Source organism: Nematostella vectensis, chromosome 8 (assembly GCF_932526225.1).
Source record: "Nematostella vectensis chromosome 8, jaNemVect1.1, whole genome shotgun sequence".
Lineage (NCBI taxonomy): Eukaryota > Metazoa > Cnidaria > Anthozoa > Actiniaria > Edwardsiidae > Nematostella > Nematostella vectensis.
The window spans coordinates 10,436,674-10,463,591 of record NC_064041.1 but is presented as its reverse complement, the minus strand read 5'-3'; the positions used below and the strand labels follow the sequence as shown (position 1 = coordinate 10,463,591).

The 26,918-nt window shown below is 38.5% G+C and overlaps 3 protein-coding genes across 8 annotated transcripts in view; 2 read left to right on the top strand and 1 right to left on the bottom strand.

Annotated features, from left to right (window-relative positions):
• Positions 1–11,791, top strand: part of LOC5503909 — a 31,466-nt gene extending 19,675 nt beyond the window's left edge. The window contains exon 8 of the mRNA XM_048731165.1: positions 11,600–11,791. Within this exon, the coding sequence (XP_048587122.1) occupies positions 11,600–11,724 (125 nt within the window). The 3' untranslated portion in view covers positions 11,725–11,791. The remainder of the gene's footprint in view (positions 1–11,599) is intronic.
• Positions 23–9,153, top strand: LOC5503991. 2 transcript variants are annotated; one of them, XM_048731178.1, is made up of 7 exons: positions 23–171; positions 4,471–5,185; positions 5,641–5,697; positions 5,843–5,992; positions 6,822–6,875; positions 7,425–7,481; positions 7,944–9,153. In XM_048731178.1, exons 1-7 carry the CDS (start codon positions 136–138, stop codon positions 8,546–8,548), a joined length of 1,674 nt encoding a protein of 557 aa, XP_048587135.1. In that variant the 5' UTR covers positions 23–135; the 3' UTR covers positions 8,549–9,153. The 2 variants fall into 2 exon arrangements, with proteins under 2 accessions (XP_048587135.1, XP_048587136.1); XM_048731179.1 differs by lacking the exon at positions 7,425–7,481.
• A 219-nt stretch (positions 11,792–12,010) lies between the features above and the next one.
• LOC116611686 lies at positions 12,011–26,738 on the bottom strand. Of its 5 annotated transcripts, none has more exons than XR_007312488.1 (9): positions 26,607–26,737; positions 22,629–23,241; positions 21,132–21,331; positions 19,641–20,879; positions 18,445–18,747; positions 17,367–17,693; positions 16,326–16,615; positions 14,212–14,338; positions 12,011–13,435 (listed from the first exon to the last, which is right to left on the bottom strand). XR_007312488.1 is itself a non-coding variant. In XM_048731157.1 (9 exons), coding segments are annotated over exons 2-9 (3,066 nt in total). In that variant the 5' UTR covers positions 23,213–23,241; positions 26,607–26,738; the 3' UTR covers positions 12,011–13,434. The 5 variants fall into 5 exon arrangements, 4 of the variants coding, with proteins under 4 accessions (XP_048587114.1, XP_048587118.1, XP_048587117.1 ...); XM_048731157.1 differs by having other exon boundaries at positions 16,331–16,615; positions 26,607–26,738; XM_048731161.1 differs by lacking the exon at positions 26,607–26,737 and adding an exon at positions 21,433–21,482 and having other exon boundaries at positions 16,331–16,615; positions 22,629–22,754.
• Positions 26,739–26,918: the final 180 nt, after the last annotated feature.

Below are 26,918 nucleotides of genomic sequence, written 5' to 3'. Positions count from 1 at the left end.
CTATACAATCCGCACAGCGGTCAAACACTGCGCATGCTCACTGGATCACTTCGAATAACCTGAAGCTACTATTATCTTCGGTGCAAAAATATTATTTTAACAAGAAAAAACCATCTTTCTGCGTTTAAAATATTAATGATGTGGTCGAAATCAGCGCCATCCATATTAGAGGTAAGTCGAAACATCTAGCCGGCAAAATTGTCCATGCTGACCAACCTTTATCGTTTTGAAAAAAAAATAGCTGAATAGTCGAATTTTTGTCATGGATGATGAGTAAACCTCTATACCATGCCATATATACTTTTTTGGGGGAAAAGTCCCCCCAGACATATATCATTTCGTTTGCTTATATTGTCGGAGGAGTGCCGCTAAATACATTGCCGTATTGGCTCGGTATTGGCAATTACTTTTAAAGGTAAAAACCCAGTCTAGTCAATCTTTAAAAAGTGATACCGATTTGGCAATCGATAAATCGAAAAAAATCGATGATGGGTGATTGATTTTTATCGATTGAATTTGAAAACCGTTAGAAAATGGCCGAAATTTAAAAAAATAAAAGATTTTTACCCTTTGATAAAGTACAGTATTGATTTTTATTGTTTTGTATTGATTTTTAACGGAATGGAAACTAAGCAGGTCGGCACAGCTATTTCAACCCTGACACAAGTAATTAGGGGGGTGAATAGGTTTGCAGATCTGTGGATTCAGCCCCGAAATGAACAGAACGGCGGATTTACATACCCCTATTAATCCCTCCCTCCCCAATTAGCTGACAACCATGCTGTACCATACCTGGTGAATCTCAATCAACATAATAAGCCATCGACACTACCCAGCTCGGAGTGCTTTTCCTGAATATCTCATTTTTTCTTTTAATTTAAACGTTTGGGAACATTCAGACAACACATTTACGACAGCATTTTCTTAATCGATTTTCTTAATCGATTTTTCTTTACAACTGATCAAGTTTGTGGCTTTCGCATGGTCAAAATTATCCAGTCAATTGATTATAAACCCAAAATAGGTCATCGAGAAGTGCCCAATTGTGAACGCTTGCCACTATGCCTGCTTCATTTAACTGCCAGTACTATAATTATACAGAAAATGAATAAAAAAGAATCAATAAAAACTTGTTCTAATGGAATTGGGGTCCCCGGGTACTTGTTTCCACAATCATCCCTGCGGTCACTGAGATGACTGAGGTGAGGTGAAACATTGGCATGGTCGCTATAATCAAGTTCACCTGACATGACTTTGTTTAAATGTTTACCATGTTAAAGGTTATTTAGCCTGCAACGCAGGTGTTAACCCGGTTTCTTTATCTCCTTCTCTGCCACCTCTTCCTGTTTCCAATCTTTGTTTTTTTCTAAATCCAAGATAGCGGCTACAAATCGCTCAAGGTTGGTGTTTCATTATAAAACACTGGAAAAAGGCCTGCATTACTGGCTTAAAGGTTGTTCTCCCATACAATCCATCTTATTCCCCATAATGATTTAAGGAATAAATCGATAAAAATCACCGATTTTTATCAATTTGTATCGAAATCGATTTTTTAATGATTGATTAGACCAGGGGTAGAGAGAAGGCAGACCCCAATAATACTTACTCGAACACGAAGTAATTGTAAACTTTACTAGCCACGATGCATCTGCTAAAGCCAAAAGAACAACTTTTTGCAAGTAAGCCTTTTTAAAGCACGTAGTTCACAGAAATAGTAATCTGGAAAATCTGAAACTTATAGTACTTATGGGTGATATAATACTTCTTTCCATTATGGCTCTCTCATCACTTGGACCAGATTCTTGTGGTTGTGGTATGGCTGCCATTATTTGACTGACTTGTCGTACAATTGTGATGTGTGACGCTGTAACGATAAACTGTCAATTTTTATTAGAATAAATTGGGAATCAGATTTAGTAGTAAACCTTTTTTTAGGTTTTTAATAGTAACATTGATCAATCCACATGTGATTATCTACATGCAAAATTCATCAGCAGTGTGTTGGTATTTTAATTGGGGACATTACTATATTATTTGAAGGAAGCACAGGTTGCTCAAGCTAATGTTGTATTTTACATGTTTCATTCACAGTTACTGCAAATATATGGTGGGTTACAATAAAAAAAATGGAACGAAAAATATAATTAAATACCTTCACACTTTTCTTACCTGTTTGTGGAGTTGTTATTTACATCCTGTGAAGTTTCAATCAATTTGGGGCAATATTGAGCGATTGTAGATTGTAGTCTATAATTGGCGAAATGGGCGGTAGAAAATCGTTTCTAGAAAACTGGAAATTCGAAATTTCACCAAAATTCATGTAAACAATATTATAACGATACATCTACAGTATATCTACATCCCCCTTCCCCAAAAAGCTGCGCCGTCACTGACCAATGGGAATTGACAGCAAGGCCCCACTTCCACGTGCAAATTGAGACTGAAGGGAGATGTAAACAAGCTGTTTTGTCAGGACGGTTGAAAATCCATCCCATGGGTTTGTATCAAGCATAGGTGATAAGGCAAGGCAGGTAAAAAATGGCGTTTTAGGTACGCAAAGAATTACTCAACTGGATTCATAATTTCTGTGTGGCAGTGTAAAGTATCAGTATAATTTGCAGGAATTTTGGTGAAATTTTAAAGTTTCAATTCTACCGCCCATTTCAGCATCATTAGAGTGCTACCTTTCTCTTCTCTTAGTATTGGGGAAATACAATCGCTCAATATTGCCCCAAATGGATGGAAACTTCACAGGGATGTAACTAACAACTCCAAAAACAGGTAAGAAAAGTTTGGAAGTATTTTATTATATTTTTCGTCTCAATTGTTTTATTGGATCTCACCAAATATTTACCGTAGCTATAAATGAAACACGTAAAATACAATGTTACCTTGGGGAACCTGCGAAGAAAGTGTATGTTCATTTTCTTTTGGCTTACCTTAATACATACACCTATTTCACAAGAGGTTGTCAGTGCAAATGGCAAAATGGTAAATGGCTTATGGGTACTAATTATTCGTAAAATTGAAGGTGTTAAAATATAAAGTCCAGCAATGTCAGAGCCAAGCATTGGTAACCTTTAATGAATAATTGTTTTGATTAATCGATATTCTTTGAGATGTTGTAGAACTGCCATTTGCCAATCGCCATTTGCCATTTGCACTGACAACTGTTATTGAAATAGGTGTATATATGAATAACTACAATTACTAATTATAACATTATTATAAATGAATAATTGCATTATTTGTGCTAAATAATTATTAATTTATGATTAACCCATTTGACTCATGGCTTTTTTGGAGCTGAATTTACAAAAAAACAGACTGAAAACAGATACCTCCCCCCCTATTCTGAGTTTTATACAGCCCGTCAAAGTCAAACACAGCTGCACCTAGTCAGCGGTATCCAAGCTTTCCAACAGTGCTTTGCGGTCCCCACTTTTAATCCCTCGTCGATGTGCTGAAGCCAGCACAAGTTGATGGTTGCTTGTATTTTTCATCAAAAATACAGCTATGAGCATATTAGGAGAGTGTCTCAGGACATCATGAAGTCTTTTGGGGCATAATTGAGTGCTTTGCTTATGGATATTTGCAAGCAGGTGGATTCATGATTTTTTTTTCTTGTTTGGCTTTGCCCGGATGAGAAAATAGTTTTCTAATGAATCACCACAGCTCTCCTAAATGCTGTCTTTTCTGAAACCAAATTGATTCCAAAATTGTTTACACTGCTATTCTGGGTCTGTATGACCTGGAATTGATTTGTTTGGCTTCGGGGTGAAAAGACTTATAAAAAACCATCTGACTTTGGGGAGAGGAGTGTTGACTGGCCCTCCCCTCGTGAATTTTCCACTGGATCTCCCAGAATGCTTTGCAATACGTAAAGATATTTTTGTGGTTGTACAATCCTTCAAGGAATGGACATTGCGTTTTGAGGCCAAGGAAATGTACCTGGAGGATCAGAATAAAGGTATCTATTTGTGTCTTGAGCTGTGTTTGCTGATCTCTCTCCCTTGTGTGGTATTTTGAGCGTTTTATTGAGAGGGGTGATTCTGCTTTTCTCTCCTTGTTCTATTTGAGATTTGTCAAAGAACCTGTGCTATTATTTGGCTTAAGAGTAGATGCCAACACCTTGGTTGGATTCATATCTGCAAGACCATTTATCCCTTAGACTGATGCCTGAGTATCTTCATCTTGTTGTGTTTATTTTGAATTTATGATCTTTTTGGGTTGTGGGTACTTCCCAAAGCCGGTACAGGCCGGTTGAGGGGTCAATGTGTTAATAACTACATTTATAGGATGATGTGCTCAAATTTTTATATTCTCGAAGATTTCTGCAAGTTTTTTATTAATTATATGTTTGTGTGATGCTAAATAAGATACATTCATTTTTTTTTAAACAAATCCTTGAAAGCACACTGCCATAAAAGTTCTATGGTGCTGGATTTCACATGTTGTCTCTTTTCACAGAGTCTAGTGCCTTTACTTATTGTGGTGCTCGTGCAAGCTCCTATATTGGTGATTGGGTGTAACAGCAGCATTGAAATCACTCTCGTGGATGAGAACAAAAATGAGACACACTGTAGGAGCTGTGACTTGACACACTGTGATCTGGGATTCGGTTTCAGTGTGAGATGTGGGGGTACCTACCCAACAGACACAAGAGTAGAGTGCGTCCCTTGCATAGCTGGCACAAATTTCTCAAATGTTAGAGACTATAGCATGTGCCAGGCTTGTACAATCTGTGGTGAAAACAGATTGAAAACAGGAAAGTGTGATGTGGAAAAAGACACCACTGTTTGTCTGCCCAAGTGTAATGAAGGGCATTACTTTGATAATAGCACTGCAAAGTGTCCGGCATGTGAAAAGTGTTGTCATGATGGCAAGGATGTCCATGTCTCAAGTTGTGCCAAAATTTCTGGAAAAAACTGCAAGACCCGGGACCCTTGTACCACTGCACCAAGCACTGACAGCAAAGAGCATTTACCGGACCATCCTATTTCTGGGTGGAAAATTGCTTTTATAGTAATTGGCTGCCTAGTGTTTTTTGTAATTGTAGTGACATGCTTGTTTAATCCCGGATTGAGGCGAAAGGTTTTAAGTAGGTGTCGTAGGACACTTTATCGGCTGCGATCAAGACACTCGATGCAGAGGGTTGTGAATGGAGCTACTAACAATAATCTAGGTATGTGCTCTTCTTTAAAATCTTATAATTTCAATTGAAATTTTAATCCTTGAAACTAATCGGGCTTTTGTGGATAGGGGAGCTCCTCCATTTTACATGTATTTAAAAAAGAGCTGTCGTCACAGGTGAACGATCAAACACTAAATAAAAGTATTTTCATTTTTTTCTTGAAAGAGGAAATATTTGTCGGGCATTCAGTAAGAACATTCCAGATTTTAGGTTTTTGGTAAAAAATGGTGAATTTCTTTATATTAGTTCGACAATGATGAGGCCGAAGACTGGATGTGAACCCAGTGTCATTTTTGGGGTCTTTTTTTTTGGTAAAGAAAATAGATAATCAAGAAATTGAGAATTATTATGTATAGAATAGAGAATCTTAAATCCAGGTTGCACTGTACTGTAAGTGGACCCTCCAGCTTGTCTCATATCACCTATGCATTCTATTTTTACTGTAGAAAATATTGCCACTCAAGCACGTAGAAATTCGGATCCTACTCCTAGGGACTGTCCAGGTACTGTAACTACCAAATACAAAGTACATCCCAGTCTTCTATCACAATAATTGATTTTTGGGTGCTATTGCCAGTCACAGTAGTTGGGTTTTGGATTTTCTCTCATGAATTAAGCACATTATAAAGACAAATTATTTTTTCTTAGATTCCAGGCGAAGCTCTACTGGTTTTGGCCGTTCACAGTCACATCCTGGAGCCAATAATTCATCCCCATGCTCTTATTCAGATAGTTGTGCAAAAACCTACAGTGTTGATGGGTTAAAAAGCTATTTGACAAGGAAACTCAAAGGCTATGGTAAAGAACTCAAATTAGAACCTTTGAAACAAAGTAGAGACAGCAGAGTTACCTGAAGTTTTCACCTAAAGTTAAGGAAAGCAAAAACTTCAAAGTCTTTTTGTGATACCTGTAATGTCAGATAGGTTATCAGATTTTCAGATTAGCATTGCAGCAGAACCGTTACATGTATAGGGGTAAAATATGCCTTCTGCTGATGAATTAGAGTTTTCCTGTTGTTGGGCGCATGTCCAAAATTCCACAGACTGGTGGGACTGTTGCAGAAGGTACATGTAGTGTTAATTGTACAGTTAACAGGTCTGTTGCACTGCAAATCTAATAATCTTAATGCACTAAAAAGGGCAGGTACAGAATGTTTTTTTTTTTTCAAAGTGTTCCGTGTAACTAGAATTTTGAGCTGTGCGAATCAAACTTCAAAACTTCCCACACAACATGTGCTTAGATCCCTGGAGTTACTACTTTGCTGAATTTGAATACGACAAAAATTTTGAAGCTTGTCATAACTTCTTGGTTAGCAATTTTCTTTATTTTTAAGACTTTTATTACTGTAGGTAAAGAATTAGGATTATTACCAGCATATTAAGATATTTGAGAATTAATAGAAATCTTTTATATCTCTGGAAAAAGCCATTCTTTTAGCAAAGTATAATAATGATAATTGTAAGGTTTTCTTTTTCAATGTAGATATTTTATTTACTAAAATCAAACACATTAATTTGACAAGTGAGAATATTATTTGTGATATTGGTCAACAAATCTATATGTAAATATAGCATTTATTGATACCACTTATCTACTATTTGTTGTATTTTTTTACTTTTATTTCAAGATAAAATCCAAAATGAAACCCAGGGAGCAATCTGTTCGCAGCAAGGACCAGAAGGTACTGCACTATATATAACACCATATTGACAACCTATCCTGTTGTTACAGCTGAGTGTACAGTAAGTAGATCCAGAATAGACTGAGACCCCCTCCCCTAAACCTCTCTGATTCTTCAGATACTTCACGATTAAATATCAAGACTTTACTTCAAGACATATCAAGAACTTTATTTTCACAAGACTACAACAAATTGATGAAAGACAAGACTAGCCCCCGGTCATTCCACATTCTCTATTTCCTACTTTTCATCATGTCTAATTGTCAGTGACATTAGTTTAACCAGGTACGCTAACTCTTATAAATTAGACTCTCCATTGAATCTGGCTGAGCTTTTTTCTCCCTACAAAAATCTATTTTTACATCTATTTACAATAATCTAAATTTAAATTATTTATTATTTTACTAGATTTATACAATTTTATGGGAAAGTAATTAGAAAGTAAAGAAAACGGCATATTGTATAATCAAATAGAGGTTAAAAAAGTAAAATAATAGATTAAATTTAAAATCCTATAAAAAGTTAACAACCTTCTAATTTCATTTTAAGATGAGTTTCAATGTGAGATGCAGGGAGAAAGCAGCTTGCAGCCATTACCCGAAGAAGGTATTCTACCAGGAAATTTTGTTCAGGAGCTTTACACCTGTCTATAAAACATAAAACACTTATTGTTGGAACGGCCCCTCTGCAGACTCGTACCTAGTCGTTTTTTGCTGTTGCGCGGCCAACCACAGAAATACCAAAGCGGAGACGTATTTTCCGACCATCTCTGACCCCTCAAACCGCATCCTGTCCGTCATGCGCCACACACCTTCTCCAGGCTCCCCATAATGTATTTTGCGGTGTCTTTGTACAAGATTAGCCCCTATGCACGACATAGAAATATCCTGCACGCCAGTTACGGGAATAGAACACAAAAGACTGCCCCCTCCCCCAAAAAAAATTAATGGTCGACCCCCATTGTTGCTAGTGAAACCTGTTTTTGTTGTTGTCAAAGTACATTAGGTTCTCTCTAGTGATACACCCTTTTTTTTTCCATTGATGTGCTTTTCTATATTCTCTTTAAAGCGCAAGCTAATGGTCAAGCTGGTAATGGTTGCATTGGAGATGAGTATTCATTGGCAATAAGACAGCCTCTTCCCCAAACACAAAATATGCAGATGCTTCAAATGGTTACCGTGTACCATGCTTCAAATGGTAACCTCGAACTTAATAACATTGTTGGCGGGAATAAGGGCAGGATAATAAATCCTGTAATAAGTGAAACATTGGACCAAATTCTGCGTAAACGCTGTGGAGATGCTGTTTTCAACAATCCTGAAGTAGAGGTGAAACTCCAACACCTTCCAGAGAAAAAACTTAATTCAAGTATTGAGGAGCTTCCAGCACACGAAAGAATTAAAGTTTGTACCAAATTAAACGTGAAACACGAATTTGACCAAAGTGATTTTCGAATGCTTGGATATTGCATTGGTTTCGACGTGGAACAAATCACTTTATTGGATCAGCGATATAAAGATCCAATGCATGACATTTTTATCTATCTGATGCATCGCGGTTGTTCGGTCAAAAGACTTGTATATATCTTACTTTTGCCAAATTTTAACAGACAAGACGTTGCAGATGTGCTTATTAAATGGTGTGCAAAAAGTGATAAAAATTACGCAGAATAACCAAAATTAATCATCATGGTTTATAAAATGACCTCTGAGGAAAACTCTGATTCCACCTGAAAGCATGCGCGCGCACTTGACATTGAAATTTGCCTTCTAACTACCTTCGTGCAAAATCGCGCGTTGCACTCTAGTAGGTTTCTATGGTAATGTGCGGGCAAGCTCATAGCTGGAGTGGCCTATTGCCCTTATAATAAATTGTATTCCAAATTATATCAAATTTGAAGCCGTGAACATTTGTTTTAAAAACTTTTGTTGCTTTAAGTTGTGTTTTGACATTATAGATACCAGAAAAAAAAAGACTTAAGTCTATAAATTCTATTCTTTCTCTAAGAATGAATGCGGTAATACAACATAATTTTGAATATGTGAAATGATATTTGTAAATACATTTTAGGAGTTATATTCATTTACGGAATTGAGGAATGCATGTATCTAAAACTGACATTTGTCTTCAACTGTGAAACCGTTTTCTGAAATTCACCTTTTTTTACTTTAACATGCAAAATAGAGTTTTATACGTCGTTTGGATTTATAAGCACATAATATAGCAATACAATGATTGTATTAACAATGTAATATAATTAATATAATACTGTTGTTTATTCTTGTTGTCTTTAATAATTAGGCCAAGTAAAATAAAACAAATGTTTCCCGTCCGGATTTCTAGAAAAAAAAAAATGAGTTGACAGGCGGCTTATTATTTTTTATGCATTTTTATTATATCCAAAGGTCTCGACCAATAGGCTTTTTTTTACTGACTGCATATCATAACGTAAACAAAATCTTTCTACATTGTCGAATATTAAAGGAGTGTTTTGCTCACAAGGAGTACGAAGCAAATGTCCATGAAATGGCGAAAAAAGAGAAATAAAGTCTTTTAGTTGAATATCACAAATAACAACAAATTTGAAGAGGCCCCAAAAATTGATGAGGGCGGGGACGGGAAACATTTTTATTTTTTTACTTGGCGTCACAGATCCCTTATCTTACACATGCAGTTGGTTCTTTTTTGGTCAGTTGATAATTCCCAGGACGGCTTGGATCCCATGGGTAGAAGTATTCTACCCATGTATTTTGGTAAAATGCAAAAATTACTGTAAAGAACCCTTTTTTAACAAAGTTTTTTTTTTAACAAAGTCTTTTTTAACAAAGTGTTTTTATTCGCATTACGGTTGTTATTAGAATGTAGATTTCCAAAGGAGTAGTAGAACAATAACGCAGCCTTGAACACTTATCAAATCCAAGGGAATCTCTGCTGAAATTTACGCCATAGAACATTATTTAGAATTTTCTTTCCCTCTTTTTTGAAAAAAAAAAAAGAAAACAAAAACAAAATGGAGGAAAATTTAATACCCCCCTCCCCCCCTCCCCCCCCCCTGCGCTGCCCCTGAAGATGTGTGAACAAAACCTTCGAGCGCGGGGAAAATCAAATCTGAAATAGAATTCAAATAGTTGCGGTAGTTCATTGCATAGATAGATTAATTGTAATTAAATTTTTCCTACCTCGAAAAAAAAGTAGATTAGATTCTTTAGCTCCATCGCTAAACAAAACGATTCGCAAACAAAAAAAAACGAAAGAAAAGAGTTTTTATCTACAACTGCAAGACTTTTGAACAACTTCAATTCAATCCATTAAAGGACGGTGCATAAACGCTTATTTAATCAGAGCGAGATGGTGCACAACACTTCTTATTTTGACAGATCAATCTCGATACAAGAAGTAAGTAAGAAGTAACGTTTACGAACTCCGATTTTTTTATAAAAGCAAAAGCTTTTTTTTTATTACAAATAGTTGGCGGTCATTTTGTGTTTATGTGACCCACATCCTATTTGTCACATCGATTTTTTTTATCAAAAAGTATGGAATCGACCACCAAATAACACACTAAGCGCAAGTAAGCCAACTAAACGATGATTAACGATCCACTCGACCTTATTCACAAAACCCAACATACACCTATTTCAGTCACAAAAGGTTGTCAGTGCAAATGACTTATGTAACTTATTATATATTTTTGTTGTTATCGTTTTTGTTGACATTTAAATACCTCATAAGAATCTTCGGATGGAAGAAGATGGGATTATATGTAAGAAAAAGAAAAAGAAATTGCTTATTGGTATTAATTATTCGTAAAATTTAAGGTGTTAAATAAAGTCCAGCAATGTCAGAGCCAAGCATTGGTACCCTTTAATGGATAATTGTTTTCGTAGAACTGCCATTTGCCAAATCGCCATTTGCCATTTGCACTGACAACCTTTATTGAAATAGGTGTATGAACCTGCGAACTGGCATGGTTTGAACTCACCCTTTCGGCGCTGATAAGTCACGTGCGTTTTACGGGGTCAAAGTCCAACAAATCGTAAACAACCCGCGAAAGTTCGAAAGTGAAGAAGCGTATGCTTCTGTTATGATTATGTAGGATAAATTCTGATTTTAGTTAACGAACATAGAAGTTTAGATATTTAGCATAGCTAGAAGGCTGATAGACCACCAGTGATACTGATAGACCACCAGTTAGGCTGATAGACCATCAGTAATGCTGATAGACCCCAGTATGTCTGAAAGGACCAAATAAGGCTGACAGACCCCCTTGATGGCTGACAGACCACCAGTACGGCTGGTAGACCACCATTAGGGCTTATGGCCATCAGCGGAAAAGTTAATAAATAAATGGCTGGCTAAGGGTCATCTGTGGCTATGTGTTATGCATCTTTTTCCAAATGATGCAATTTTAGCGCGAAAGCGAGGCTCTGGTAGGTTGGAATATTTGTAAAATGATTAGGCTGTAAGAAACTCCGACTCAAAGCCTCGCTTTCGCGCTCAAAATGCACCATCGGAAAACGGCCCATCAGGGGCTTTTTAGTAAGCCGCTGACCCATTACATATTGTCTGAAAGTGGGTTACACTTGGAACTAATTAAAATCAGTTAAAATTAGTTGTTAGCGTATTGTCAGAGCCTTAGCCACCCAGAAAGTTCAAATCCACCTGCCTGTTACGAGGTTTAACTTTTGATGCGTGTCTCATGTTTTATTTCGCTTTATTTTCAGGATTCTTTATTTTTCTTGCCTTCGCTACGAACAATAGAACAGTAGGTTTATTCAGAGGAAAATTCGGGAGAGAAAAATCATCAGAAAAATCGATTTCCCGCTCGACGCAACAAACAGAACTCTAAGAGAGAAGCTCTTCGTTATAATACTCGACAAAAGCGATAGATCTGTTACGGTAGACAGTACTGAAGAACCCCGTCATGATCACCTCACTATGTTTTGGTTAATCAGAATTCGCGTTAAAAGTCAGATTACAGTGTATGCAGTTCTTGCAAAGAACAACACAAAGTTAAATATAGTTATTTCGTTCTTGTTCCAAAAAGTTTTCAACTTAATGAAAAACAAAACAGATTTCAGGATTTAGAACCTTTAATTTAGTCAAATGGAGTAACCTACAAAGATGGAAACGAGTCAATACGAATATAATTTTTTTGCCTTATAAATGAATGAAATTGAAGTACAAAGTTGAACTTTTAACGATCATTGCATGAACTAACAAATTATACTGTGATACTGTATTTCATTCCTATTCTACTTACATTATGTATATCATGAATATAAATCACTCAATCATTCAATCACTAAAAATCATTAAAAACAAAATATTTTCTCAAGAGAATATGATTAAATCGTACACTTCGGATAGTCTAGGCCCCGTCCACACGTATCCAGAAATTTGTGAAAACACGAAATCTTTTATACGAATCGGGCTCTCGTCCACACGTATCCAGCGTAATTTCCGTCCGTATCCGGAAGTTTTTGAAAACGCTCTCCAGAGTGGAATTTTAATTTTTTATCCGATACGAACACGTATACATGTGGACGGTATTATTATAAGAGCCAGATTCATAAAAAAGAAATTTGCGTTTTCACAAATTTCCGGATACGTGTGTACGGCTAAAAACGATTCGAATACGCTGCGTGTGGACGCGGAAACTTTCGCATCGGCAAAAAAATATTTGCGGGAAAAAAATTCCGGATTCGCAATGCGCAACCTTATCGTACTATGTAATGGTAACATCTAAACACGGTCCCACTAGTCTACTGGTGTACCAATATTGGCATTGTATCATCCAGTGGGACGCAAAATGCTATATGTATTATTATTATCTAAGAATGAGATTTTCCTAACGATTATAAAAGCTCTTATTCAACACAACCACAAAATGAATAAAACCAAATAGCCATCATAACAATACCTTTGTCTTGAGTGATCCGATCACTAGGAGCGTACAACAATACCATTATCTTGAGTGAGCCCATCACTAGGAGCGTACAACAATACCATTGTCTTGAGTTATCCGATCACTAGGAGCGTACAACAATACCATTACCTTGAGTGATCCGATCACTAGGAGCGTACAGCTGTATCATTGTCTTGAGTGATCCCATCACAAGGAGCGTACAACGTATCATTATGTTGAGTGAGCCCATCACTAGGAGCGTACAACTGTATCATTGTATGGAGTTATCCAATCACTAGGAGCGTACAACGGTATCATTGTCTTGCGTGATCCAATCACTAGGAGCGTACAACTGTATCATTGTCTTGCGTGAGCCCATCACTAGGAGCGTACAACTATATCATTGTCTTGAGTGATCCAATCACTAGGAGCATACAACTGTACCATTGTCTTGCGTGATCCAATCACTAGAAGCGTACAACTGTACCATTGTCTTGAGTGCCTTTCCAGGGTCTGACTTTTTCTGGATCGGCTTACTGTGGGAGCTAGAGACTGTATGGACGAATGAGTTGTATGATAATCTGGTTCATTTTTCATTCCAGGCCCTCAACTTCTAGCCCAGCCTTTTTTAGAATATTTTTCACCTCACCATCTGGAATAAAACGGAATAAAACAATGTTTGAAGATTTAGTGACAACCCTTTGTCTAAGATAATTATTAGGGCCTCTTTACTAAAATAACAATCAGGGGCGTATATAGACAGATTTTCTTAGTTAAGCCCGCTACTTAAAATATAGGGGGGGGGGGGGGGGGGGTTCGTAGGGAAGAGACTATACTCTATATTAAACGAAAATACGGAACAATTGTCGGTTTATTAAACTTTTGTCACGATATACCCTAGATATAAATTGATCATCACTACCTCATTTTACCTTGAAAAAACATCACAAAAACGAATAAGTGTTGTTTTCCGTGAGTGACTATTGAAGTTTCAAAAACTTTACTGATAAAATCGAATTTAGTACATTACAAGTAGGTCGTGATTTATCGATATAACACTGCTTTTTCATACACAATCTTATGATATATAACGCTTCTAGTTATGTGTCAACTTATTCAAATGCCAATCGGCGAGGTTTCTTGAGGGGAACTCCTTGACAGTCAATGTTTATTTCCCTGCCCCTGTAACAGTGAAGCAGAGCAAAGACCCGAAAGTGCGCAGCTTCGTTCTTCTCTTTATTTCTTCTCTGACCGCCTCGTTATCACCTAGGCATTCTTCGAACGCCAACAAGCGCGAATAATCAAAAGCATATGCAATTTGCTGCACTGTGTTCAGCATATTTCGGACAAGGGACTCCTACAATCATGGCCAAGCTCAGAGTGTGCTTTACAATGAACGTACTCTGCCTGTGGCAGACGTTGCCTTACTATAGCTTGCATCCCGCTCTCGGCATGTTGGCGGCTCCGTCAGCCTTGAGCACGCACATGGAGGTTTTGATCCCTCTTTCAAGAGTGGCCAAGAATTTATCAGCTACGGCCTGTCCGGTTGTAAGTTCTGCAGGAACAAAACCGAGAAACTCTTCACGTACCTTTACTGAATTGTCTCCATTTCGCTGCAAAAAGCGAACACAAAAAAGGATCTCCTCTATTGTATTGTAGAGCTGTCGGTGGCCTCATTAGCGAGAAATGCAAAAAAGGGGGCGTTGTTGCAAATATCTACTAGTATCCCTGGCGAAGTATACTTTAACAAGCTGTTATTTGGGCCTTTCAAGTGACTCTCAAGAATAGTTCAGTCTTGGCGCGAAAGTGTAGCAAGGCCATGAAATTGCTCCTTTCTTCAGTGCGCCCTTTAAGTGGGAGGTTTTGTTGCCCTAACAACAAAATGGTTTCGATGATCTTCTTTAGAATATGACTATTCCTTTCGATGGTCTCTTCTACTTGAGTCGACAACCGGCTGTAGATATCTTTTAAACTGCTAAGTTATGAGACCGAGGTTGATTATGAATCTTGAGAATTCTTCCGATATTTCCTCAGTCCGATAGACCCTAGAGTTTTGAGGCCAAAGTTCTAACTTGATTGCTCTCTTCCACACAAAACAGCACGCAAAAGGAACAGGAAACTGAATCTTTGCTAACAGAATACCCTAGCCATTTATAAGAGGAAATCCAGGATGGGTTGAATTTTCTTTGCTTTCATCTTCTAGATGTTGCTGGGAACTTGAAATTATGGCTATTGTGGCATTCCTTCTGTAAATAGTTCTGCCGAACGTCATCTCTTCGTAAAAATCATCTTTAGTTTAGGCTTTGTATATACGAAGGCAGATACTTGTTATCGGTACTAGAATCTTTCTCTACATTATAAGATTGTTCAGGCAAAAGCTCCGTCGGCGACGAAACGCCCCCATTCTTTCTCGAAAAGAAATGATCTATTTTACGAGACAAACGTGCCGCCTGCAAACTGGAAAGAAAACTACTGACATACTGATGTATCGCGATCGTGAAGCCGAATTTTCAAAACAACGATTAGTTACATTATTCTGAGCGAATCAGATAATTGCCCGGTTTCGCCTTGTGCAGTTGCCTGGCTTTCTGTCGCGACACTGTCGGGTTTTGTCTGGAGGGAAGCCAGGCAAGTGCACAAGGCTCAGCATGGTTTTATTTACTAGATGAAACAGAAAAGCCCAGAACAAATTGTGTTTTCATAACGCGGCTTCGCGATACACTGAATCGGCATATAATCTTGAAAACGAAAGGATTAAATTTTTTTTTTCTTGTTGCGGGATTTAAAAAATTCTTCCTGATTTAATAAAATTGTCCCTAGATACCCCCTGACAATGGAAACTCACAGTTGGGGGTAATAAAGTTGAATTGGATCGAGTCTGAACCCTAATAACCGTATGATATAATAACAACCATCATAGTGATAATACTTTAACAACAATTAAGCAATAAAACGCATATCCCTTGTCTTTGGCCCCCGATTGATCCCCCGAATTATTTTCCGCCGTGCTCGCATGCTCGCGCAATTTTTTTCGCCTAAAAATGCTCGGTCTCGCATAAAAAACGGAGTGCTCGCAAGTGCTCGCAAAAGACCATCGGGGCCCTTTGTCTGTCTAGGTTTTTACAGACACGCAGGGGAGGTGGGAGAATAAAAGCGTAATAAAAGTACATGACAGATAAAAGTCGGTCGAGTGAGTGTTGCGTTGCGTTACTTGCTGTCAAAAGCGTGTTGGTACTGTTTTTTACAGACACGGTCATTTGAAGCTCTCGACCAATCAGCGCGCGAGATACACTTGTGTTATTTTATAATAGTAATTCATTATATGTTATCATTCGAAGTGGTCTAAAACTTATAGAATAACAATGTTGAATAATAATAAAACGGTAATGATGATGATGATGATGATGATGATTTGATAATATCAGGGCCTGATAATATCTGATAACAACAATAATAAGTCATTTGGAAATGTGGAATAAAAATGTTACATAAAAATGATAATAATGATAGTGATAATAGTATCAAAATTGTTATCAACATACTTTACCTTCCATCTGAGAGGCAATGAGATCAAGACAATCTCTTCGCTTCATTTTCGCCAGCTGAATAACTAACTGGGCCACCGTGAAGGTTTTTGGCTTGGCTGATCTCAGCCAAACAAACATTGCCTCCGTCACTCCTATCTCACGGGATGGGATTGGCTTGATGCAAGAGATGTCATCGTCGCACAGTCCAAGATTTTCGGCAACTGTTCTCCATTCTCCTGCGTCCAGATAATCCTCCAGATCATCCATCACTTCCTTATTTGGCAGGTGCTTTATCGGTAGATCTTCTAAATATAGAAAATAGGATAATTAACAAATAGATCTGTGCGTCTGTCCTCTAATAGATGAAAAGATGACGTCACAGCGTGTCATGAACAAAAAAGTACCCTCAACCATAAAAATGAGATATATTTGTTTTATACAACAATAAAAATATCTTCTCAGGTTACAATCTAGTTTTGGGGGAGAGCGCGCGCATGTTGACATGGACCCTTGACCAAACAGAGCGCCCGAAAATAGATAAAAGTAAGTTTTAACTTTTAATCTAAATGTGTGATTCCAGAAAAGAACGTTATTTCTTCTTCCGGAATTCCGGATTTTCTCCATTGCCACCTCTAAGAATTTTAACCCCCTGAAAATGGGGTTTGTATTTCCTGAAATCCACAAATGAAAATATCAACGTTGAAAACAGTAAAACAAAGGGAGATCATTGTTTTCAAGGAGTTCCTTGGCATAAGGGCAGTTTTGTGTTTTTTTTTTGTTGTTGCAACTTCTAAAATCTAAAGCTCTTGTCCCTAGGTGTCCCTCGGCTGCGCGGCAAAATTGTTTTACTTCATCTTTTGATTTCCCGCTTCTCCCTTTCGAGCGCCAGTTTCAAGAACATCTGCTATTCCAATCCGAATTAGTTGAGCTGACCGGGAGTAACCTGGGGACTAGGCTAGAAATGCGGAGGATGCAAAGGCATCTTTGGGACCCAGGGTACCGCGGTCAACGTGAGTAAGGGGTAGGGTGGTCAGCAGTCGGAACAACTCAACTTACGCTTTAGATTTTTCAGCTTGTCTACGAGGGCTGTCGGTGCATTCTTTTCGTTAAATAGTTTAACAAGCGATTTAACAGTCAGTGAAGGCTTACGCACTGGAATGAAATGTTCTATCATTTCTCTGGTTGGACTTTTATAACCATCTGGGCGAGATAGTTGCTTTGTGTAGGATCTAGGAACTCCAAGCTGAGAAGAGAGATCCTTCCAGTTTTGGGGACCTTTGTCAAGTTCCAGACTCAACTGACCGATCACTTTGCCATGAGAGTCTAGTAGATCCGCCATCTCTGTCTCGTCTGTAATGTGGCTTCCACCATCTTTAGGCTTAGCTGTAATAAAACATTCAAATAATATCTAGATTTAGGCACCGGAGCCAGTATGCATTCAATTTGAGCCTGTGCAAATAGCGAATGGCAATCACTGCTTATGGGTATAATTATTTGCAGGAATCAGGATAACAAGCAATCTGATCTCATAAAGTTATTCATATTTTCCAATATTCATTCGAAATTTGACGATTCCTATGGTATATTTTGATAGCAGAACATATTTTAAAATAGCTTGTATATACATTTTTGTTGTTGTTTATTAGAAAAGGCTTCCATTGGGTGTTAAGTGAGGATGTTTGAAGCAAATACGGCATTTTTTATTATTATTCTCTTTATTATTATTCTCTTCTGCTTTCAATATTTTGAAATATTTTTCGCGTTTTCCGTTAAAAAGGAGATTGTTACGTAATCGACCGGGAGTAAACTGGTGACAATGCGGCTTTAAATCGTAGTTATTCTATTAAGAAATAAATCTTCTTTGCTTGCCTCCATAGTGCTTGGAAACTGTTTAGCAGAATTCGAGAGCAGATCTGTGGAGCACGACACCGAATATCTCGGGCATGTCTATGCTCGTCATCACACGACCCATGAAAGTGCACCAATTAGACCAATCAGCAGGCTGCTTTGAATAGCATACCTACTGTAGCAGACCACTGTAATTGGCTTAGCGCTATTGTGGCAACCCTACATTACAGGTTAAACTAATAAAATAAAAAATAAAATAAAATATGAATAAGGTATCCCACCTCACCTGATTTTGCATGTTCAAGTACATTAAATGCAGCAATGTTTTTAATATCTTCGAGGGCTTTTGATAGATCTTTGACCTTCAGATCTGGCTGGATTGTGGCCAATATCTCAAATAGCTTCTCCGAGCGACTGCTTATTGATGCTCGTGTGAACTTCTCACGCTGCTCTCCGTCTATTCCCAAGAGTTTGGCTAGCTGAAGGCCACTTTCAATGCCATAGTGGTATTCGGTATCCAGCAAGTGAGACAGATCTTTGTCAAAAGTATGTGATGGTGATTCTGCCCACAGGGTTTGAATGTCGTCTCCTGAATAAAGCAAATTCTCGTTTTCAGCATACTTCATCCTTTGTGATACAGATATTGTACATTGTACTTCAACCTACTTTATAAATGTAGGTCAAAGTAAAGTGGTTTTCAAAAACGCGTGAAATACTTTTTAGTTTATTTAGTGCTAATGCACTGTAATGTCTTTTTTCTCTTTTGCTCTGGCTTGACATTTTGTTGCACGGGATTTTGAAAACCACTCTACTATATAACCTAATATAACTAATATAACTAATCGTCGCCTAGGCGGTGTCTATACATAATCCTGTTGGCTGCACCCATGGAGCTATGTGACCACGGGGAAGGGGGGGGACTCTCCAGAAAAGTAGACGAGGTTGATCGTTACATCTTTTAGGGTATAAAATTTCTACCAACTGCCATCCCTTAGGGCGTGTTGAAGGATTTTTCCGATTTTGCCATCTCTTAGGGTATAAAATTCAGCCAACTGCTATTCCCGAGGGGGCGTTTTAGGATTTTTTCCGATTCTGCCATCTCTTAAGGTTAAAAATTTCTTCGACCACACTCAATTTGTCATCTTAGAGGTAAGAATTTTTGTTGACCACGCCCAAAGTGCCCTCCTTGAGGGTTAAAATCGATTTTGGCAAGTGGGCATTCTCCGCAAAAAGAAACTTTAAACAGTTTGTTTTCCTAAAGGCTAAAATAACATTTTTAGTTTGTTTTTTGTTCAGCAAAGCAAAACATGAATATACCATAACACACCAAACCATATTAATTCTATATCCTAAATCACCGCTAATCACCACAGGAATCTCTACCCTTTAAAAGAAACCCAAAGTGTATCGAGGAAGGACGTTTTTATCCTATGGGGGGAAGGGGTGTGAATATTTTCTAGAATCAGACTAGATATACCTCACCGCTTCTTATCTTTCTTCTTGAAGATCCAGCTGTTTCGACCAGGGGCAAGATTGGTTGTGGGTAGATTTCAGACAGGAGTGGGTCTGGTTGATGAGGGGCTGTATCTACCAGGTCTGGCAAGGATAAATATGTACTCTTTGTCTCATCATTTCCTTTCATTTCATTTCCTTTCCGTTTTGGCCTGGCTCCCGGGTCATTGCTGTTTAGACCAGATGGTAAAAGATGGGACCTAGCTCCAAATGAGCTGCCAAACCCAGAGTCATGTTTCTTAGTTATTGCTTCACTTCCACTTCTTGGGACACCCCTGGTATTATCTCCACTTTCTGTTGTCTCAGACTCACTTCCTGTACTACATTCCTCATTTCCTGTTGCACCATCTTCACTACCTGCAATATCCCCCTCACTTCCTATAACATCCCTTTCACTTCCTGTTACATCCTCAGTTCCTGTTCCACCACCTTCAATTTTTGTTACATCCCTCTCACTTCTTGTTACATCCTCTCGACTTCCTGTTGCACCATCTCCATTTCCTATAGCACCACCTACACTTTCTGTTGCAACACCTCCACTTCCTGTAACACCAACTCCATTTCCTGTAGCAACACCTCCAATTCCTTCTTTATTCCCTATACTTCCTGTTGCACCCCCTACACCTCCTAAATCTCCACTACCTGTAACGTCATGTTTATTTCCTATTACAGAACCTCCACTTTCTGCTATATCCTCCTCACTTCCTGTTACATCCTCACTTCCTGTTCCACCACCTTCAATTTTCCTTACATTTCTTTCACTTCCTGTTACATCCCCTCGCATTGCAGTTGCACCACCCCCACTTCCTGTAAAACCATCCCCATTTCTTGTAGCACCACCTCCACTTCTTGTAACACCATCTCCATTTCCTGTAGCACTATCTCCATTTTCTTTAGCACCACCTCTACTTTCTGTAACACCACCACCACTTGTTGTTGCACCACCTTCACTTCCTGTTTTGTTGGTCATAAGTGGCCCTGCAATTTGCAGTTGCTCATTTTGCTTTCTGGAGCTGTGAGCTGGCTTTGTATTTCTATGTTGCATGCCTTCTTCATCATTAGTTGCTGGATTTTGGGGAAATTCATTATGAATGTCATCTTGTTGAGCTGATGTGGAGTATCCACTGACCAATAGGTCACCACATGTTGAGCTTGCTGTACCATTTTCTTGCACCATTGAGGCAGAGAAATACTTTTTCTTTATGATGACTTTGAAAAAAGAAATCAAATAGGATAAGTAAGGCAAATGTGCCTTTTCCCTGAAGGGTGCCCTCAAACTTTTCTGGAAGGTCTACCCAAACAAAGAAAATTGAGTAACACAATGCAAGGTAGTCTTGTTCCATGCCACCCTGTGCTTTATCAATACATCACCATCAGTACAAGAGTATCATCACTTAACCCAGAAAAATATCTATGTTCAAATCCAGATAAACAATTTGCATTACAGTATAAATACTCTACCAGATGGCTGAAACTGTAGCTCTTTTTGATGACAACACAGAGATCCAACCAGTTTGCCTTTCTTGTCAGTTACAATGGCACCAAGCAGATTGATATTGACAGGTACATCTTTTTCAGAAGTGTATGTTTGATCACCATCAACAACTACACAGGGCAGGAAGGCAGCACTTTCTTTATTTTGTTCTAGCAGAAGTGATAGCCTAACATAGAAAACAACCTTTTAGTTCCTAGCAAGGAGTTTTTGCATTTGCACCCACAACCAATATTAACCAGGGTGTTAATCAGCAGAGACTAAACTTACCCAAAGCAGGGTGAAGCCAGGGGTTGGCCTCTAGGGGCCCTGGCCCCCTTCTAGTGTCCAAAAATACAGTAAATGTATGAGACATTATATAAAATTCAGGAGAAAATGCCTTGAAAGGGCTTTTAGCTCCCCTCCTATCAAAAATCCTGGCTACGCCACTGCAAAGCATATAGTCACCACACCTTAAACCCCACAAAATTTTAAGGCTTCAGAGTTTTTTTGGGGGAAGGGGTAGGGTATATTCATTTTTGGGGGAGAGGGGTAGGGTATATTCATTTTTGGGGGAGAGGGGATTCATTTTTGGGGGAGAGGGATAGGGTATATTCATTTTTGGGGGTAAAGGGGTGCATGCATTTGCTGTACAGAAAGCTCTAGAACAGAAATCCATTTTATAGATCTTAAGTGGGCGTTAGATAAATTGCGCTACGCAAGGGAATTATTATTTTAATTATTTTAATAGAAAATAGGCAAAATGATGATTCTCTATAGAATTATTTTTTGGAAGCGATAAAAATTGCAAAAAAGTGAGAGATCTGCTGCTCAACCCAGGAGAGTGGGGGAATGGGTCCAAAATCTTGAGACTCCCGCTTAATGCAAGAGTTGACAGGTACGAGCAGTACGAGTCGCTCACACACGGATGGGAGGCTTTTGTGAGGAATGGATGGATATTTTTGTGCAACTTTTCTGAAAAATATTAGAAGGGGAGTATTGCTTGTGTATAGTACTGTGTGTATTGCTTGTTTGTACAACAGCATTTACTAGGAAGTGTAAATGCAAAATAAATGCATTGATAAAAAATGGTGCAAGGGAATGGTACTCCAAACCCAACATGTACTTATTTCCCCACACTCAGAGAAACTTATCCCTCAAACAACCGCCCACCCCCCCCCCCCCCCCTTTCCCTGCCACCAAATGCATTGATAAAAAATGGAGCAAGGGAATGGTACTCCAAACCCAACATGTACTTATTTCCCCACACTCAGAGGAACTTATCCCTTAAACAACCACCCCTCCCCCTCTTTCCCTGCCCCGCCCTCACCAAAACACAAACACACCACCACTTCAGAAAACAGGCTTCTTTTATCCCCCAATAAATCAAAGATTAAGAAGAGTTTACGTGAGAACACATGTAACTTACTGCAGGTCGATTCCTACTAGGACGTAAAAAATCTTAGAGACCAAGTCAAAAACTTTACCTTTTGTTTGCAAAAGGAACGTAGCCTTCGTCTTCACTCGCCTTATCGATGTCTGAAGATGATGATGTCTTGGCGGGTTTCGCTTCTTGAAGTACATAACAACATAACGAAGAGCCATCGGAGCTGAAATCATTCTTCACCTCTAAAGCACTCGAGAAATTCACCGGCCTATCGCACAGTATGCATGACTTGCTAAAGTAACCATGCCGCTGGTACTTTTCCAAACTTATAAGCAACAATCCTGAAATTTCTCGCACATAGTCCTGCAACAAATTTTCGCCGGCTTCAACTGATGGCACAAAATCAATTATTTCACGCAAGTCCTTGGTGGTCTTGACTCCATGTTTAGCCTCGGTTGAGCTAATATCAACCAATATGGTATAAACGGAGGTTTCTGAGGTTTTCTTTAGAGCGTTAAGGACTAGACGCGGTGTTAAAACATCGCTTGTGGTCACGAGATAAAACACGGTACTGTTACCAAATTTCTGTGAAAGTGCTTTTGACTTTATGATCCATCCGCTCCCGAGGGAATAAAGACTTCCCGCTTCTCGGAATCTGCAGAAAGCACTCAGATCTAATGCCATCCCCGCGTTTGAAAGAAAGATAACTTAATTTAGGGAATTCATATATTAGCTAACTTAGCAAATTAACTTACTAGTACTAGTAAATGAAATTGGGGGCGAGAAAGTTTAGTGGTATTATTTTGAAATTTTATAGAATTTTAAAATTTTATAGATAAAAACATACTAGTAAACAAAATTTCGGGGCGAGAAAGCAATCTGACAACTCGCCCCGACATTTGGTTTACTAGTATAACAATAACTATACTATTAAATGAAATTACGGGGCGTAAAGAAAAAACGACAACTCGCCCCGAGATTTGGTTTACTAGTAGTAAGTAATTATAATACTTATAAATTACGGGGCGTAAAGCAAAAACGACAACTCGCCCCGAGATTTGGTTTACTAGTGCCAAGAAATTACGGGGCGTAAAGCAAAAACGACAACTCGCCCCGAGATTTGGTTTATTAGTACCAAGAAATTACTGGGCGTAAAGCAAAAACGACAACACGCCCCGAGATTTGGTTTACTAGTAGTAAGTAATTATAATACCGAGAAATTACGGGGCGTAAAGCAAAAACGACAACACGCCCCGAGATTTGGTTTACTAGTAGTAAGTAATTATAATACCGAGAAATTACGGGGCGTAAAGCAAAAACGACAACACGCCCCGAGATTTGGTTTACTAGTAGTAAGTAATTATAATACTTATAAATTACGGGGCTTAAAGCAAAAACGACAACACGCCCCGAGATTTGGTTTACTAGTAGTAAGTAATTATAATACTTATAACATACAGGGCGTAAAGCAAAAACGACAACTCGCCCCGAGATTTGGTTTACTAGTGCCAAGAAATTACGGGGCGTAAAGCAAAAACGACAATACGCCCCGAGATTTGGTTTACTAGTAGTAAGTAATTATAATACCGACAAAATTACGGGGCGTAAAGCAAAAACGACAACACGCCCCGAGATTTGGTTTACTAGTTGTAAGTAATTATAATACCGAGAAATTACGGGGCGTAAAGCAAAAACGACAACACGCCCCGAGATTTGGTTTACTAGTAGTAAGTAATTATAATACTTATAAATTACGGGGCTTAAAGCAAAAACGACAACACGCCCCGAGATTTGGTTTACTAGTAGTAAGTAATTATAATACTTATAACATACAGGGCGTAAAGCAAAAACGACAACTCGCCCCGAGATTTGGTTTACTAGTGCCAAGAAATTACGGGGCGTAAAGCAAAAACGACAATACGCCCCGAGATTTGGTTTACTAGTAGTAAGTAATTATAATACCGACAAAATTACGGGGCGTAAAGCAAAAACGACAACACGCCCCGAGATTTGGTTTACTAGTAGTAAGTAATTATAATACCGACAAAATTACGGGGCGTAAAGCAAAAACGACAACACGCCCCGAGATTTGGTTTACTAGTTGTAAGTAATTATAATACCGAGAAATTACGGGGCGTAAAGCAAAAACGACAACTCGCCCCGAGATTTGGTTTATTAGTACCGATAAATTACGGGGCGTAAAGCAAAAACGACAACTCGCCCCGAGATTTGGTTTACTAGTTATAAGAAAACAGAAAATTCTGCAAGTTATCGGCAGAGGGCAAAGTGTTTCTATTAATGGCGAAGTGGAGAAGGGGGGATAGAGCAAATCAAATTATAAGCTGACCATCTCCTGTCATTTATCTTTTTGTATGAAAAAGCAGGCCCGTACCCAGGATTTTTCTTGGGGGGGAGGGAGGGAGAGAGTTTTCTGATAAAAATATAACCACCTCCGAAAGAACAAAAAGGGACTTTTTTATGCCTTTGCAGTATCTAACGGGACGTTTATTGCCAGATTTGGCTAATACCAGAGTGATCTAGCTTATAATTTTGAGTTTTGTCTACAAATAGCACGTCTACTGAGAACCAAAAGTGGACTTTCGGCCGTTGTAGGGGGATGCGTTCGCACCCCCTGCAACCCCCCCCCCCCCCCCCACCCCCCTGGATACGGTTCTGAGTCCGTAGAAACATTTTAAAAAGAAGCCCCGATCCCAGCACTTGTCGCATGCCTGGGTGTGTGTCGGCGGCGAGATCAGCTCAAAGAGAAGGTGAGCTGTCAATCAATCATGTCTCATACTAACATCACATCATTGGCCGTAACTAGGCAGGTTTTCGAACAATGGAATCAAGCGTTGTTTCACTCCCTTCTTATTTTATATAGAACCTAAATACGAAGTTAGCTTTGGAGAGGGCTCGGGTTTTTAGACAAGAGAAATAGAAATGGAACGAGAGGAAACTAAAAAGGGTTTCGCTAACTCAAAAGACAGGAGACCTTTCGGATTATAAGGTTAGAAATATTTTATTAGCCGAGTTCATTATTCAACATAAATTGGGGATTCATTTTTGTTTATTTTATAGAGAAATCGCTGACAAAGTATCCTAATTCCCGTGAATAAACCAAATCTCGGGGCAAGTTGTCGTTTTCGCTCTACGCCCCGTAATTTATAGGTATTATGATTACTTACTACTAGTAAACCAAATCTCGGGGCGAGTTGTCGTTTTCGCTTTACGCCCCGTAATTTATAGGTATTATGATTACTTACTACTAGTAAACCAAATCTCGGGGCGAGTTGTCGTTTTTGCTTTACGCCCTGTAATTTCTCGGTATTATACTTACTTACTACTAGTAAACCAAATCTCGGGGCGAGTTGTCGTTTTTGCTTTACGCCTCGTATGTTATAAGTATTATAATTACTTACTACTAGTAAACCAAATCTCGGGGCGTGTTGTCGTTTTTGCTTTACGCCCCGTAATTTCTCGGTATTATAATTACTTACTACTAGTAAACCAAATCTCGGGGCGTGTTGTCGTTTTTGCTTTACGCCCCGTAATTTCTCGGTATTATAATTACTTACTACTAGTAAACCAAATCTCGGGGCGTGTTGTCGTTTTTGCTTTACGCCCCGTAATTTCTCGGTATTATAATTACTTACTACTAGTAAACCAAATCTCGGGGCGTGTTGTCGTTTTTGCTTTACGCCCCGTAATTTCTAGGTACTAATAAACCAAATCTCGGGGCGAGTTGTCGTTTTTGCTTTATGCCCCGTAATTTATAAGTATTATAATTACTTACTACTAGTAAACCAAATCTCGGGGCGAGTTGTCGTTTTTTTCTTTACGCCCCGTAATTTCATTTAATAGTATAGTTATTGTTATACTAGTAAACCAAATGTCGGGGCGAGTTGTCAGATTGCTTTCTCGCCCCGAAATTTTGTTTACTAGTATGTTTTTATCTATAAAATTTTAAAATTCTATAAAATTTCAAAATAATACCACTAAACTTTCTCGCCCCCAATTTCATTTACTAGTACTAGTAAGTTAATTTGCTAAGTTAGCTAATATATGAATTCCCCTTAATTTAACGTGAACACATGCGAACCAAGCACCAAAGCGGAAGTGTGATTCCCGGAATCTCCCGCCAGAGTGCTAAAAATAACTATTACACAAATACGTCAATCAGTTCCACATACAACAAGTTTTTTTGTTTTTTTCCCCCTTATCCTTGTTTATCAAATCTGAGTTCGCAAGAAGACTGAAAATAACCCCTGTTATTCTTCTACTTCGTATATTTTATTTCTTTCCTCTTTTTAGTGGACGAGATAATAGCCACTTTGTTAACATAGTTCATTGCGCTCTAACCGTGTTGCCTTTGCCATGTTTAACCGGGAGA

Coding starts and splice junctions, on each gene's coding strand:
- LOC5503991 (XM_048731178.1), top strand. CDS start 136: ATGATGTGGTCGAAATCAGCGCCATCCATATTAGAG. Junction 5,698..5,842: donor TACTCCTAGGGACTGTCCAG/GTACTGTAACTA, acceptor ATTTTTTCTTAG/ATTCCAGGCGAAGCTCTACT. Junction 5,993..6,821: donor AAGGAAACTCAAAGGCTATG/GTAAAGAACTCA, acceptor TTTTATTTCAAG/ATAAAATCCAAAATGAAACC.
- LOC116611686 (XM_048731157.1), bottom strand. CDS start 23,212: ATGGCATTAGATCTGAGTGCTTTCTGCAGATTCCGAGAAGCGGGAAGT. Junction 21,332..22,628: donor GTTCCTTTTGCAAACAAAAG/GTAAAGTTTTTG, acceptor TTTCTATGTTAG/GCTATCACTTCTGCTAGAAC. Junction 17,694..18,444: donor ACTTGAACATGCAAAATCAG/GTGAGGTGGGAT, acceptor GTTTTATTACAG/CTAAGCCTAAAGATGGTGGA.